Genomic DNA, 15,584 nt, shown 5'->3' with positions numbered 1-15,584 from the left:
TTCATGGCTCGCTCAAGGGTACCATGTTAGTAACAAGCGACGCACAAGGGACGGGACAAAGCGTCAATATGCTACGCGCTCGGAGTGAGAACGGGTTGGCTGACGATAGCAGAAGGCAAGTTTGGCCAGGACACGCCTGGTTTGGCATGGGGCACGCCCACACCTGTGTCTGCGCTCAGGTCCCGATGCAAAACTGGATGGTATCGTGGCCAAAGTGCAAAATTACACTTGCAGTTGTTCCTCGCCCCCATTTGCTCCATGCCATTAAATTGTATGTACATGACACAAGTTTTCGACCTAAAAGTTAGTGTAAACAAAGATTGTGATTCGGTCTATTGTTGTTCAAATCACATGGGATCACCTTTAGCCTTTATCTCATTTCATTGTTTGTTGTTAGGAGAGTTCTCATCTACAGTACATTGCCCCCATATAAACTTAGGGCCCTATCTTCCCAACGGCGGTAATTTTGCGTTAGCGCCCGTTTTCCGCTGCAATAGCGCTGCGCAAAGCCCTAATTGTGGGCGTGTCGGCCCGCTGCGCTTCACGTCATCTCGGTATAGGCGTGTTTATGCCCAAAAGCATTGTGGAGGTGTGGTCATGCCCATAAAACCACAGCGTCACGTCAGCAGCGTCCTCCTCACTGAGACGGACTAGAGTGAGAGAGAGAAAGAGGGACAGAGAAAATTTAGCCTAGATGGGGAGAGGGAGAGAGAAGGAGAGAGAGAGAGATGTGAGGCTGTCATGCATAGAAATCAAATAACGTGCTCATGCCCACCTGTGAATCACCTGTGTATTATTGCCATTTCACACGCTGAAAAAGGGCTGCTGTCCAAACGTCTGTATGGACGTATGCTTATCCCTTTTCGGGCTCTCTTCTCCTGCATCTCCGCTGCGGGGCTATACTGCATGCGTAATTACGCAGCGTACTGAGAGCCGCGATGAGTGATGCTGCTCTATTTGAAGTTGAATTTCGTTCCACCAGCACACATTTTATTAACCAGCTATTTTCTATTCGAATCCCACAAATTTAGTCCGTAATTTTCCCCTTGGCGCACATAAAGACACATGCTTCACTGTCTGCTTGATGGCGAGAGGGACGTCAGCTGTAGGCTACTCGTGACAAAACCAGACATCGAATTTTCAACAGTTAACTTTTGCTTTAGCTAGGCCTATAGGTTACTGGCTATTACGAGGTGAGGCAGTATGCCCCGTGTCTCTCTCTCTTCTCCCCGACGAGGGAAGTGGAGAGGGCTATTGCGGTGCTATTAAATGTATAATGGTTGGAAAAGATCAACATTTGCTTTTAATTTTCTCCTACCCTCTCCTACCTAAAGTAATCTAATGTTACACCACAGACCTGTATGGTCGGGAATTATGTAGCCTAATAAAACTAGACAAACAAATTCTCATTTTTAAATCAAGATGTGTTTTTTCTGCAATGTAGGCTATAGTTGAAAATCAATGTGGCATTCTGAGGAGGGAAGACTGAGGAGTGTCTGCGTGCGCGAAGTGTTGGAAAGAGAGACATCCATGCCGTGCGTATGTATCCAAGCATGGATTTCCTGCACTGCACGGAGAATACTGTGTGCGCTCAGGCGTACGCCTGGCATAGTGGGGTTGTTTGCGCTGAGACCAGCTATTTGCTGGTGTTAAAATTGAGAGCTCCTTTTTCTAACACATTGCGCTGGAACGCCTATTTTGGAACGGGCAATGCCCAAACCTCTCTTTGCGCTCGGAACATACCGATGGTGGAGGAGAAAACAATGATACTTTCTGCCAGATATGTCATTGTGTTATAATCTAAGGCATGATAATTAGTGACTAAATTGTCAAGGATACATACAATTGAGTTCCGTATTAATTTATTTCCTATAATCCATCTATTTTGTATCTTGTTTTATCTTGTACTATTGTAATAACTAAGCTTTGGCAACACTCAGTACTACTTGATTCCTGCCAATACAGCCTTTTCTAAATCAGAGCTTTATCTCAGTTCTGCCTCTCCACCATCATCCACTCCAGACTGCAGGCTGTTCAGCATCAAGGCATTCTGCACAGAGGCTGCGGGCCCATTTTCCCTGCTGTTATGACTGAGCTATTTACCACAGTAGCTGCCACATAGAACTTGAACATCAGCGATTTTAACTAACTCCAGCTCATTAATTTTGATTCAGTAGTTTATAATTAAGAGACGATTGGCTGCCTCTACACTGCATTTTACATTGTGTGCCACCATGTCAGATTAGGCCGTCAAATCTGCTGTCTACAATGCCCCTGGTGTGAGATAGAGAGTGCCAATCATCTCAACAATTGTCTCATTTATTTATGGTGATTATACCATAAACAGTCACCAGTGTAATTTTAATTTATTTTGTTTTTAATGTTATTTTATGCTTTTTGTTTTAATGTGAAGCACATTATATTTGCCTTGTGTAACTATGCAATGTGTTATATAAATAAAGCTGGCCTTTCCTATACCAATATGTCATAATTATTTTGATAATGATATATGTAAGGGATAATGTATATTGAGGCGGTGATTACGGGGGAAATAATGACCGACAGGTGGATTGAGCCCGACGCGCTAGCGGAGGGCTTAATCGTTCACCTGAAGGTCATTATTTCCCAGTAATCACCGCCTCAATATACATTATCCCGCTTAGAACACGGCCTACAACTAAATCATTCAATAATCTGACAAAAATAATTATTCAAATAGATTTTTTAATAGCGTTTTCAACGACAAAGCGGTTTCATTCATAATTGGCACACAAGACACCACAGCTGCAACTGGTTGGCCTAATTAGTAGTGTCTTGCTGACAAAAAGCTCTTATCAACTGATTAATCCAGGTGTGGCAGAGCAGCGGTCAGTTGTCGAGAAATAATGACCGGTGAATATTGTTGATTGACCAATCAGAATCGAGTATTCAAGAGAGCCGTGTTCTAATGCTGGTTAAATCTTGGCAGATTAGTTAATGTTTTGGAATGTTGTTACTGAATATTATCAATGCAGCCTAACTGTTGCTTTTCTTTTCCTTATTTATTGTTTGCTTGTTTCTTTTCTCTTGTTTTTGTTATTGTATGCTTTGTATGGATTATTCTTAAGTAGAAATAGAGTGCGTGTGTGTGTCGTCATCTTCCTCCTTCCCCTCCTCCTCCTCATTTCTGCCGTCCGTCGTCATTCCCGCCTTGCCGGTAACGCTCCTTTCTAGCCTCCCCTGCCTCTTTGTCATCCTCCTTGCAGCGCTGTTCTCTGTGTGTCTGTTCCCTCTTTGTTAAACTCGTTGTCTGCTGCAGAGCGGAAGTAGCGGCACCAGTTGTACAGTTGCGGGCGTTTCCGGTCCAACGTTTTTGAGTTTTCGAGTGACAATTTGTCCCTCGTTGGTTTTCCCGCATATGTGAGCCTACCTATGTGGGCTCACATATGTGGCTGATCTCGAGGAGTGACGAGACGGCCTACAGAAAGGAGGTGGAGGCCCTGGAACAATGGTGTCAGGACAACCACCTCTCTCTGAACGTCTCCAAGACCAAGGAGATCATTGTAGACTACAGAAGGGGGGGGGGGGGGGGGGGGGGGGTGCACACCCCCCAATCACCATCAACGGCACAGTGGTGGAAAGGGTGGACAGCTTCAAGTACCTGGGAGTCAATATCCACCAGGACCTGACATGGGCCAACCACACCGCCACTGTTGTCAAAAAGGCCCAACAGCGACTACACGGACTCCGGGCAAAAATCCACAGAGACTTCTACAGAGGCACCATTGAAAGCCTGCTGACTGGCTGCTTCACCACCTGGTACGGGAACTGCACCACCATGGACCGCAGGGCGCTAAGAAGGGTGAGGCGCGCCGCCCAGCACGTAACAGGATGTGAGCTGCCAGAACTGCAAGATCTGTACAACCAGCGGTGCCTCAGGAGGTCCCTGAAGATCATCAAAGACACAAACCACCCCCACAACAGTCTGTTCTCCCTGCTACCCTCAGGGAGGAGATACAGGGTCCCAAGAGCACGCACAAATCGATTGAGGGACAGTTTCTTCTCGCAGGCCACAAGACTCCTTAACATATACAAATAGTGTAGTAGCCGTACTGTACCGCACTGCAGCTGCTACCATCACGTATGACTATTGTTCAATAGTATGTTTGGTTGGGTGTGTGCTGTTTGCACCTAACAGAATGTTATTATGTTTAATTATGTATAAAGTATGTTTATTCCATTTGCACATATCTGCAGTGAATACGCCACTGTCTGCGGCGTGTCTACTGCTTTATTGCTGTTGCCTCTTGTTTTTATTTATTTATTTTTATTCTTTGCACTATGTTGTAACAGAGTCTACAGCACAAGAATTTCACATGTGATACTTGTACTATGGAGTGACAATAAAAATCTTGAATCTTGAATCTTGAATCTTGAATATGCCACAAATCCCACCTGGCCTGTGCTTTGCGCAGTTGAGCAATTGTGGGTTGCCTCGCCTCGCCTCACCACACCACCCCCTTCTCCGATTATAGGTGTGAGATATTGGTTTTATTTCTGAGGTAGAGACCCAGAATAAGCACACGTAGGCTTTGCTGACTCTACCCGTACATTATTTTGTTGTTTTCCTTTTGTCTGTTTTTGTTTTTAAATATCTACCAAAAAAATGCAGTTGATCATAAGGATGAATTCAACTTTTGACAAGTCAAAAGGTGTCATGATTAAATAATATGAATACTTTTTCATCAGATAACAATGAACTAACTAACAAAATGTCCTGCCTGCCTGTCACATATACCAACATCACAACTTCCGATGGCCAATGGATTCACTATGACAGTTTTGTCCACCTCATTTAGGCAGTTCATAACATTCAACCTGTATCCAGTTGATCAAACTCATTTAGGCAGTTCATAACATTCAACCTGTATCCAGTTGATCAAAGTTTTTTCCATTGCAGTTCTGTGGAAAACCCCTGGTCTAGCTGCTTCTGGCTCCAAAAACTGCTCAACTCCTAAACCCGAGCTTCAAAACGGGACTCCACAAACCAATGGCTGACATAACGGTGACTGCATCCATATTTTTTTAGCCATCATCCCCAAAGATGTTTCCAAAATGAAACAGCATCAAACATGCACAGACACACACACACCCACACACCTGTTCCGAGGTACAGGACGCTGTAGTGCTCGTCGTTGACGGCCAGCACGATGTCGGCCACAGCGTGTGTGATGTGGTCGTCTGTGGGCAGGTCGAGGGGAGCCACACCCACCGGCCGGATCACGTCCTCGATCTCTGGGTGGTACCTGATCACGCCCAGGTTCTTGATGTCGTTGTGACCGCCCGTCGTCGAGTTCTTACGGACGCACTGAGAGGGGAAGTGTCATCAGTGAAGACCAGACAAAGAAAAACGCCCTGGGACAATTAGAGTGCTCCGATACTGGTATTGGTATCGTCACACTCTAATTGTCCCAGGGCGTTTTTCTGCCTCCGATACTGCCTAAAATGCTGGATCGGTTATCGGCGAGTACATGAGTCTACACCGATCCGATACCAGGTAATTTATTAGCCCGGGGGAAAAAAGTTTCACCCGGATAAAACAGAGGTTTTCCTTGTAATCAAAGGGTTTAACCTGAGCCAGGCCATACAACAATGATAGCAAGCAATCATATCACATCAGAAAGGGGGTTAGTAGTATACAGCTGTTTAATCATCATCATCATCATCATCATAATACTATTCTATAATAAGAATGAGAAGTTTCTGTGAATTTGTTCGGCCACAGCTATGCCTTTTAGGTGCAATCGGGCTGAAACTTTAAAGTGTAAAGAGCACCCTTGCAGGTGACCTAACAGGGGCAGATCCTTGAATTAGGTAATTAGGGCTGATTAATCACAGAATGGGCAACTTGAATCAGCCGGGGGCGGAGCTTAAAATACGTGTTTCACAAATCCGATTGCGCCACTTCTTCATCTGTACATCAAACACTTACAGTATGCTCAGATTTTTGTATCTGTTGGGGGGCTACTCTCAACGCATTTTACAAGATGCGCTGACCGTGATGAACACAGGATGTGCAGACTGAGACGCAACATTAAATACTCCTGGCTGCGCAGCCTCCACCGGTCACACAGGAACGGGTATTCCACTAGTGTCCTATAATAATAATAATAATAATAGGGGTGCACCGATCACCGATTGCCGATCGCCTATGGGAAATATCTGCCCAACCGATCATCGACCGATCACCGATTACCGATTACCGATCACCGATATATAAACTCCTCAAAAAAAGTTTGGAAACGTTATTTCGGTCGATTATATCTCCCCTTTAATAATACCAATTGGCATTGTATTTTATATCGTTGGAAAGCCTGATTAGTGATAGGGCTTTTTTTTTATAAAATAAAATAAAATAATAATAATATAAAAAAATATCGTCAATCAGCCGAAATATCGGCAATCAGCCGATCGCATATTTGAGGTCAAAATCGGCCGATACAGATTGCTTGCCGATCGATCGGTGCACCCCTAATAATAATCCTATAATAAGAATGAGAAGTTTCTGAATAATAATAATAATAATAATAATATATATATATATATATATATATATATATAATGATTCAAAATACAATGCTACAGCATGCGCTGGGACGCGTCATCAGTGATGTTAACTGGGGTCGTAAGGTGTTTCGGGTCTATCCAACATCATACACCCTCGGCCAGTAGACCCAGCCGAGGCCGATTAAGACCCCGACCTGCGTCCCGGATCAGCCTTCCTACTCTGTCTGCAGCGTTGCCCGCGTAAGGGTTGATCATGCCCAATCCGCTGCAATAGAGCTAGTGCTACACCGCAGCATTGAAAGACCCTTCGGTGCATGGAGGGCTAAGGCTCTGTGGTTTAATCCAGGCCGCGCTCCTCCTTCGTCTCACCAGACCCTCCCAAAAGGCAATCCTACTATGCCGCACCATAGACAAAGAGGATGCCTCAAGGAGGCCTGTGCGCTGCACGTCATTCGCCTGCGGCGAGCACCTCGCTCTAGCCTGAAGGACCCCAGGCTGCGCCGATTTTTACACAGCTTTTCAGGAGGCTAATCCGTAGCGTTTGTGGATTTCTCCCTCACGAGAGAGCCAGGCTGGGGTGCTAAACCCATCCCGTACCGGGTGCCGTCTCTCCGACCGTCAACTGTCTCTCTCTCTCTATATATATATATATTTTTTTTTAACGCGCAGTTCGGGACTCGTATTGGCCGATACGCTAGTTCAGGCAAAGGGAAGGAAAACATTTGTATCGGAACATCTCTAGGAACAATCATTCCACAATTGCTGCTCTTTTATTATCTCATCCCGTTCAAAATTAGGACCACAGTCTTCTCGCCTCTCAAATAAAAGCTGACTCATATGTCATTGTGTTGTTGTTTTGTTCACTCTCTTTTCCCACTTTTTGCTTTTTTCGAAATTGGTTTGACAAAAAATAAATAAAATTGAGTGACAGAGGATAATCGTGTGCTTACCGTTCCGGGGCGGCTGCCGATGAAGGGACTGCTGTATCCCTTCAGTTTGGATGTGGAGAAGGCCTGGTCAATGTCTTCGATGGAGTAGGCGCATATCACTGTTCTGCCCCTGCACAGAGGCACAGAGGAGGGGGTGGAATCAGCCAGGATAAAGGCTTGGCATTGATTTCTTTGGAGAGAAGGAACAGCGGCTGACGAGGGTTACAACACTACTTAGCCCATAAAAGGAAATATCGTAATCCCCCCTCCCCCCACTTTCAGTCATCTGATACACAATCAAATAGATAAAAGTTACTTCCACACTGGGTCGACACTCCCTTAACTCATTGAGTGCCAGCCACTTTTGGAAAACGGATGCTCCCAGTGCCAGAGTTTCAGAGCGTTTTCAGTGATTTCTTGAGGCCCATGATTTCTTGAGGCCCACAGAATAGTGTGTGATATTACTATGTAAACACCGAACACGCCCAAAGAACGATGAGACTCTCTTCTATCATCAGCAAAAAAAAGTTTATTGATATCATTTTCTGTTCTTTGGTTATCAGCCGGAGAAGATAGGTCGATTTCACCAAAAACAGACGTTTCCATCTAGAAGCTGAGATAATGAGCCTTTTGTGAAATGAAGCATTTCAAGCAAATCACTGACTCTGAAGCTAATATTCTCTGACCTGAAACATCTGAACAGTAATTTCCTTCAATAAAACAGCACCCCCACCCCCCTCAACTCCAAACTCCTCCTCCTGGGAGTGTCTCTGGTGCGTGATTTCTAACCCCACATAGGATAAGCAATAACCACGCCCTGTGGTGCCGGGATTGGCCAGGAGCAACACTGGAGGGCACGCAGCCCAGCGATTTCATGAACCAACTGAATAGCTCTTGAGAACGGACAGCGATTTCGAGTGCGGACATTGAGAGTGGACATTGAAATGAATTATGGTCACCTACCTTCCTTAGCATAGTAATAATAATAATAATAAGTATAATAATTGTAATCTACTCATTGTAGGCTACACAATCTACAAAAACATGCAATAATATAAACGGTGTTGTGTTCACGTTCATAGCTCATAGAATATAATGTATCATATCGTTAATTTCAAGCTCAATTCTTACCCAGAGAAAAGGTACAGCACTGAAAATGTAACAAGCAATAGTTTTTTAAACATCTTTATTTTAAAAGATGAAAAACCCCAGGTGCTTTAGTCCCAAGCTTCAATGCTCCTGGCCAATCCCGGCGCCACAGGGCGTGGTTATTGCTTATCCTATGTGGGGTTAGAAATCATGCGTCTCTGGTGGCTCTGCTCGTTCTGCTGCGTGTGTCAGGCGACGAATCTCTGCATGGAGCTGGGATAAACTCATCCCCACACTAACACACAGCCTAACACGCACCCAGCGTCTATTTTCGGAGCGCTCCGTTTTTGTGCGCCGGCTCCCAGCGCGACACCGAAAAGCCAAACCGGACTGCTGAGAATGGTTTGGCCCTTCGGCGTCGGGTGCTGCTTTTCTGGCGGCTAATCGTGTGGAGAAACTATGCAGCAGAGACAGAGGGGCTCAGTTGTGGGAGCGGATTGACTGCTGTTCGCAGCTAACGTTAGCTCCAGCCAGAGCAATCTATATGGCTCTGGCTGCAGCATGCATCGGTTTCTCTTTCATCACGGCTTTTTCCTGCTGTTTTCCTGACCTTTCTCTAATCTGGAGAGCACTGTCGCCACCTAATGGGTCCGTAAAATAGCTTCTACACATTCGACATCCCCCATACTTTCACAGGAGATGCATCAGGCTTTGATCCACGTCCCACCGTCAAAAAACGCAATTGACGACAATCGTCGTCATTGGCACTCTACGTTACTATTTGAATTGACGACGATTGTCGTCATTGGCACTCAATGAGTTAATGTAGTCTTGGCTCCCAGACAATTGGATATCTCCGCCTACCAATCGGGAATTGAACGGCGTCGAAACTGGCTGCGCTTTGCGGCTATTCATGGCGCTTCATCATCTGGTGTGTTTGCACCGTAAGAGAGTGACAGATAAGACTTAGGCCCAATCCCAATTCTTTTCTTAACCCTCAAGCTCAACCCTCAAGCTCAACCCTCAATCTTAGTAGCCCTCAAAACTAAGTGTTAAGGGCTGTCTTGCGACTTTAAAATGGGACAGCCCTTAAAGGCAGATACGTCTTCAGACTGTGGGGGGCAGCAGTATGCCAAAGCTCCGTCCAGTCTGTCAATTCAAAAGGAGAGGAAAAAAGCATCCTTACAAATATTTCCTTGATAATATAGATGTAGAAATTACGATAACCATTGTATTATCTTAGTTTAAATGTCATTTTATGGATTTCCGTTTTGGAGCCTAACACATTTGTTGTTGCTAACTATCGATAGTCAGTAGCCGTTCTGGTCAAGCCATATTATTATTATTATATTATAACATTGTTAACGTTGTTACGAAATGCCATAATTCTCGGTGGTAATGTCGTTGTTGAGTTGTTTTTATCAAGATACAGCCTACGTGTAATGCTACGCACCACAAAACAAGTGGGGGCTAGAATGACCGTGCTTTCCGACGTGAGGGCTGGCTTGACTGCAGTTAAACACTGCAGTCAAGCCAGCCCTCACGTCGGAAAGCACGGTCATTCTAGCCCCCACTCGTTAGCAACAACAATTGACAACCCTATTCCAAAACGGAAATCCATAAAATTACATTAAACTAAGCTAATACAATGGTTATCGTAATTTTTACATCTCTATTAACAAGGAAATACTTACATTTGTAGGACTGCTTTTTCGCTGCTTTCCCCGCCATCTTTCATCTGAAGGGATCTAGCTGATGACACGCAAGGGATTCTGGGATCGCACTCACCGCCAAGGGTGGTGCTGGAAAATCTCAAAACTGAGGGCTGTTCAGTGCTCAAACTCGACCCTTAATTTAACACACTGAGAATCGGGACAGCACTAGCACTTCGCGGGAGTGCGCATTTTTGAGACTGAGGGTTAAGATTGAGGGTTAAGATAGGAATTGGGATTGGGCCTTAGATCCACATTTTATTACAAGCTTTGTATCAAACCAAATGTAATTTCATGTGTGTGACTGTGTAGGTGTGCAGATTGTTTGTGTGTCAGGATGTGCTGATGGTGTGCGGTGATGAGTGGGTGGGTGGATGAGTGCAGCTTGCTGTATTATTGTATCATGTATTGCATTGTATATTATCTCTTTTGTTCCATTATGTGATCAGTGTGTCCTGTTCTCACCACTCACAGAATTCCTCTGAATTCTCTTGAAATTTGGATTCATTTGATTATTCCAAAATCATTTTAGGGCAGATTTACTATTTTCCAAAAGAAGTCATTCTCCTGAAATGTCTTTCCCATCATTAGGAAGAACTTGATATCTGAGTAGTTTGCAGTTTACTGACGTATAGTCTCAACACCAGACCCATGAGAGTTCTTACGCTGATACACTACGTTCTCTGGGTCTGGGAGACTTTCCCTCAGAGGGCTGGTTATGGGAGGGAACCTTTCACATGGCCAGTCATATGCCAGTGATGGATTCAGTCCTCTCCAATCAGTAACAACTTTGCGATCAGACAACATGGGAGGCGCAGCCCATTTTTCGAATCGCTCTCGTATCGGTGCTACGACCTGTCACTCATTCAATTTCAACCCACCTTCAAAAACCAGCAGAGCACAGTGATTCAACGTAATATTTGAGTCTGGGGAGAGACTAACTGACGTATTATAACTTTAACAAGATTTCTGGGTAAGTCCTTCAAACTTTCAACAAGGCTAGGTCAAAACCTAGCATATGGCCAGCGCAGAAAAGCGTTGACAAGCCTGTTGGTTGTAGCAGGCAGCGACATTGTTAAAGTGGAGGGCTGTCGGTGGCAAAAGTATGAAGGATATAATGGAAAATGAGTATGGTAAGAAAGCCCTAGAAAATAATTATTTAATTATGTAGTTGAATTTAATAAAACATTTTATTATAATACATTCATGTGTGTGTGTGTGTGTGTGTGTGTGTGTGTGTGTGTGTGTGTGTGTGTGTGTGTGTGTGTGTGTATGTATGTGTGTGTATGTGTGCGCACGTGTATTTATTGTGAAATTGTAAAATATGTGTATTTGCCACATTAAAAGGACCCCTCATGGTGCCTTTTCAACATCTATTGTTCTAATTACATCTCTCCCAGTTAGCAGTATCCCAAAATCATAAGTTCATGATGAAATAACATATGCTGTGGTGTGGGCTTTAAAAAAACCACGAAATAAGTTTGGAGCAGCACAGTCCACACATGCTGTGTGCTGTGGTTTGGTGAAGTTTGGACAAAATTAGAAGGCGAAATAGCGATTTCTGTGAAATAGGCCCCACGCACAACACTTTGTAAGTCAATTATATCGCAACGGTGAGGTCTTTCAAAAAACGGCAAAACAGGTTTTGTGCAGGACAGATGTGGTTTGATGAAGATTTGACAACATTTGAAGGAGAAATAGCGAGAAAAATGCTTTTGGACAAAACTCTAAATGGCGGAAAATGGCGATAGACTGAAATGGGCGTGGTCTATATAGAAAGAATGTTTATCGTAGAAGCTATGGTTCCAAAGTTATGGAACAAAACGTAAAGATAGCAGCTATAGCGCCACCGTGAGGTCAATCGGTGTAATCTTTTAGGCCAGAGTAGAAGAGTAGCCTACTCTATAACCTATGTACCCAATTTGGGAACAGTCGCTCTTGTGGTTTGTGAGCTACAGGTACTTATTGTTGCCATATTGTTGCCTAACCCCCTATAGTCGAAATTGTTTTAGTTTTTTTATCAGCTCAGAGTACATAGCTGCACACCTGTACCAAGGTTAATTTGCAACGGACAATGCGTTCCGGAGTTAGGGCGAGTTTTGTGAACTAGGCCACACCCACAAAAGGAAGTTGATTATATCGCAACGGTGCGGTCTTGCAAAAAAACACAAAATAAGTTTTGTGACACACTGTGTGATGTGGTTTGGTGAAGATTGGACAAAATTTGAAGGAGAAATAGCGAAAAAACTTTTGGAGAAAATTCAAAATGGCGGAAAATCTCATTAGACGGAAATGGGCGGGGCCTCTATCAGCAGATGTGGAATGCCCCAAGGAATCCACGGAAAAAAGAAATTTGATTGTAGATGGTTCAAAAGTCATGGACCAAAACGTAAAGAGGGCTGTTATAGCGCCACCTAGTGGTCAACAAATTGTCCCGCCCATAGTAAAAGGTGACTCTGTGAACCTACTGTTGGGCCAGACATATTGAAGGACATTGATATTGAATGAGTATTGATATTGAATTAACATTGATATTGAATTAACAGTGATATTGAATGAAAGACATGTTGAACGAACACAACATTGAATGAAAGACATGTTGTTTGGATACTGGCTGGTCCTTGTGGAGACAGTGGGAGCACACAACCCCCACACCTGGCCATTTGGCCAATTTGAATACCACACCCGTGATAAGAACCACAGGGGAGCGAGCCGATTCCTTTGTCCCACAGCAGCGAGATAAGGGGAACCAATCGGTGTGCCTAAACCACAGCAAAGACACGCCCTGCACCCCAAAACATATACAGGTTTGAAGCCTGAAAACTTCAGTTCCTAAGCAGCCTAGCTGCAGACAGGTCCTCCTCTGAGAAGTTCTAAGTGACTAATCGTCGCAACAGGACGTACGTTTGTGTCCCGAGACAAACCGCCCTTCCCCCCTGCTCGGACCCGAGCCGCCCAGGCCGCAACCAGGCCGACGACCTCCACATCAGGGCCAAGCCAGCTCTGATATCCTGAAACCGACCCGCATCGCCTGAGCGCCCTCAACCCGAAGAAGCGAGCTGTGAGGTTCCCCCTTTCCTCCACTGAGACGACAGCAGATGCAAGAACTCAGCGTGGCCAGCTGAGATCGACTGCCTATTCTCAACCCCCCGCTCCTGCCTCCACGGCTTCCTCTTCGGGACAAGCGGCCGCCCGCTCCACGAGCCCCTCTCCTCCCCGCTGGAGGAACCTTGCGAGTCCGACCGCAACAAACCACTGCATCTGCGTTTGCAGAGCTGAGCGAACAAGCCAAGTAAGAGACTGAATTGATCACTCACGTCCGGGCTTAGAATTGTTAGAGTTAGATGATATATATATATCTTTAGATGTACATGATTAACTGATATGATACTGTGAATGAATCTGTGACTGTTTATATCTGACTGTGACTGTGTGTTATATGTGCATTACTGAATCCGAGTGTTTAGACGCTAGCCAGTTACTTCTTCACCGATCCACCGAGTGGATCTAATATAGCCAACGAGCTGAGAGGAACTTGTTTCGCCAATTCAAAGTCGATTAACTAATCGTGGCGGAGTAAGAGCCTCACGGCCCTGTTTTTCATCTAGACGGTTATTTCTCACTCACGGGCACGTGCGCAAGCGCGTGAACGGACCCTTCCTTGCTAAATACTCACACACATAGCTATTAGTCGGCTAACCGCCATTTTGTGCCGAGAACGCATTCCCTTAGTCTCCATCTTGGGCCGATCGCCATTTTGGCCCGAAAGCACACCCCCGTATCCTCCATTTTGTGCCTAGTCGGTCCTTCCGGGTCGGCCATTTTGAGAACAGACCCCTCACGCACACACACACACCCACACACACACACACTCTGCCTCCCTCTAGTGTTCATCCGGTGCTTTACACTTTTGATGCAGATAAATACCCCTCCCTCACATTCACCGACCATGCATTGAAATGTTTAGATGGTAACTCAGTTACAACGTGAATCCACTGACTGTATTGCCAATCCCTCTCTTTTATTTTATATATATAATAAATATTGTCAACTTTTATTAGAATTCAACTGTTTCAGAGTGATTTTGTGGAATTGTGGTAAACTGTTGTCTAAGATATAAGAACTCTCTCCTTTCAGATTAGACTAAGGTGATTCAGATTAGGTCCGGTGATTAAGCCGGTGGTGCCCCTAGGTTAATCCTTACCAAGGATTACATATTTGATTTTAATAACTTTATGAAATATTAATAATTTTCGGATTATTAATATTTCATCTTACCTAACTAAATTCACCCAAATAACGAGCACAACATTTGGTGCCCCGTGTGAGGCATCTTTCAGGCAGAGTTTACCACAAATATCACAATTTTGACTGAAACACTGAATTACCTAAACTGCATTGTGTAACCACTGAAGCGCATGCCAAGCACTGAATGCTAATAACCTCCCGAAACAGCTTCCAGCCAGAACGAGCGGAGCCAGACAGAGCTACCACCGCTCAGACTGACACAGATTCAGACTGACACAGACAACTAACACAGTTCAATCGTTTTGATTTAAGAACCCCTTATTTCAAGCTTGCATAGCGACTAACTCCTAACATTAGGCAACGACAGTTGAATTAAAACCTGCTTATATTTAAAATTCAACCATAGGACTTTCGCAAACACAGTTTGACCACAAGCCTATTTTACGTTTGCCTCTCAAATACAAGCTATTTGACATTCAAGCTACAGGTACGAGCTCCACCTAAAGCTTAAGAAAAGTGCACTGACCAGCAGGTAAGATGTCAGAGCACAACAGCCAGAGTGCTGCTGCAGAGCACTCGGCCTCGCCCGACCAGCTGTTACATGAAGCGCTCATGAACGCGGTTCCTCCGGAGAGAGGACAGATCGAATATCTGCGGAAGCTCACAGAATCAGAATGTGAGAAAATGTTGGAAGGAAAAGCAGCCGCCATGAAAAGTGCAGGTACGGTAAACTGCACCATGCTGTCAGAGCTGCTTTATCTCGTTCTCCACAGAGAAACCTTTCACAGAAAAACCAACACACAGCTGCATAACCGAGCAACTGAGTTGGACAGGCAAAATGCGTGCCTGGAGGTCTCAAACGAAGACCAAGAGAGGACAATCCAGGACTTGGAAAGGAAACTGCGAGCAGCCCAAGCAGATTCTGAGGAAGAGGGTGATGGAGAGGGAGGCAATGACGGTAAGCGTGAAACCGACAAGCCTCCGTTCTCGTCCACCCCCCACCAGGTCCCAGGAGAAGAGAGGCAGGTAAGTCTGCCTCCACAAGCGTCCTCATCGCACG

General features: G+C 44.8%; 1 protein-coding gene across 1 annotated transcript in view; it reads right to left on the bottom strand.

Annotated features, from left to right (window-relative positions):
* Positions 1 to 15,584, bottom strand: part of LOC310778643 (semaphorin-7A) — a gene marked incomplete at both ends in the record, with an annotated part of 99,310 nt that overhangs the window by 22,196 nt on the left and 61,530 nt on the right. The window contains 2 exons of the mRNA XM_083639129.1: positions 5,140 to 5,347; positions 7,497 to 7,605. Coding sequence (XP_083495255.1) covers positions 5,140 to 5,347; positions 7,497 to 7,605 — 317 coding nt within the window. The remainder of the gene's footprint in view (positions 1 to 5,139; positions 5,348 to 7,496; positions 7,606 to 15,584) is intronic.

Source organism: Poromitra crassiceps (assembly GCF_964638095.1).
Source record: "Poromitra crassiceps genome assembly, chromosome: 1".
Taxonomy (NCBI): domain Eukaryota; kingdom Metazoa; phylum Chordata; class Actinopteri; order Beryciformes; family Melamphaidae; genus Poromitra; species Poromitra crassiceps.
This window is presented reverse-complemented; position numbering and strand designations above follow the sequence as displayed.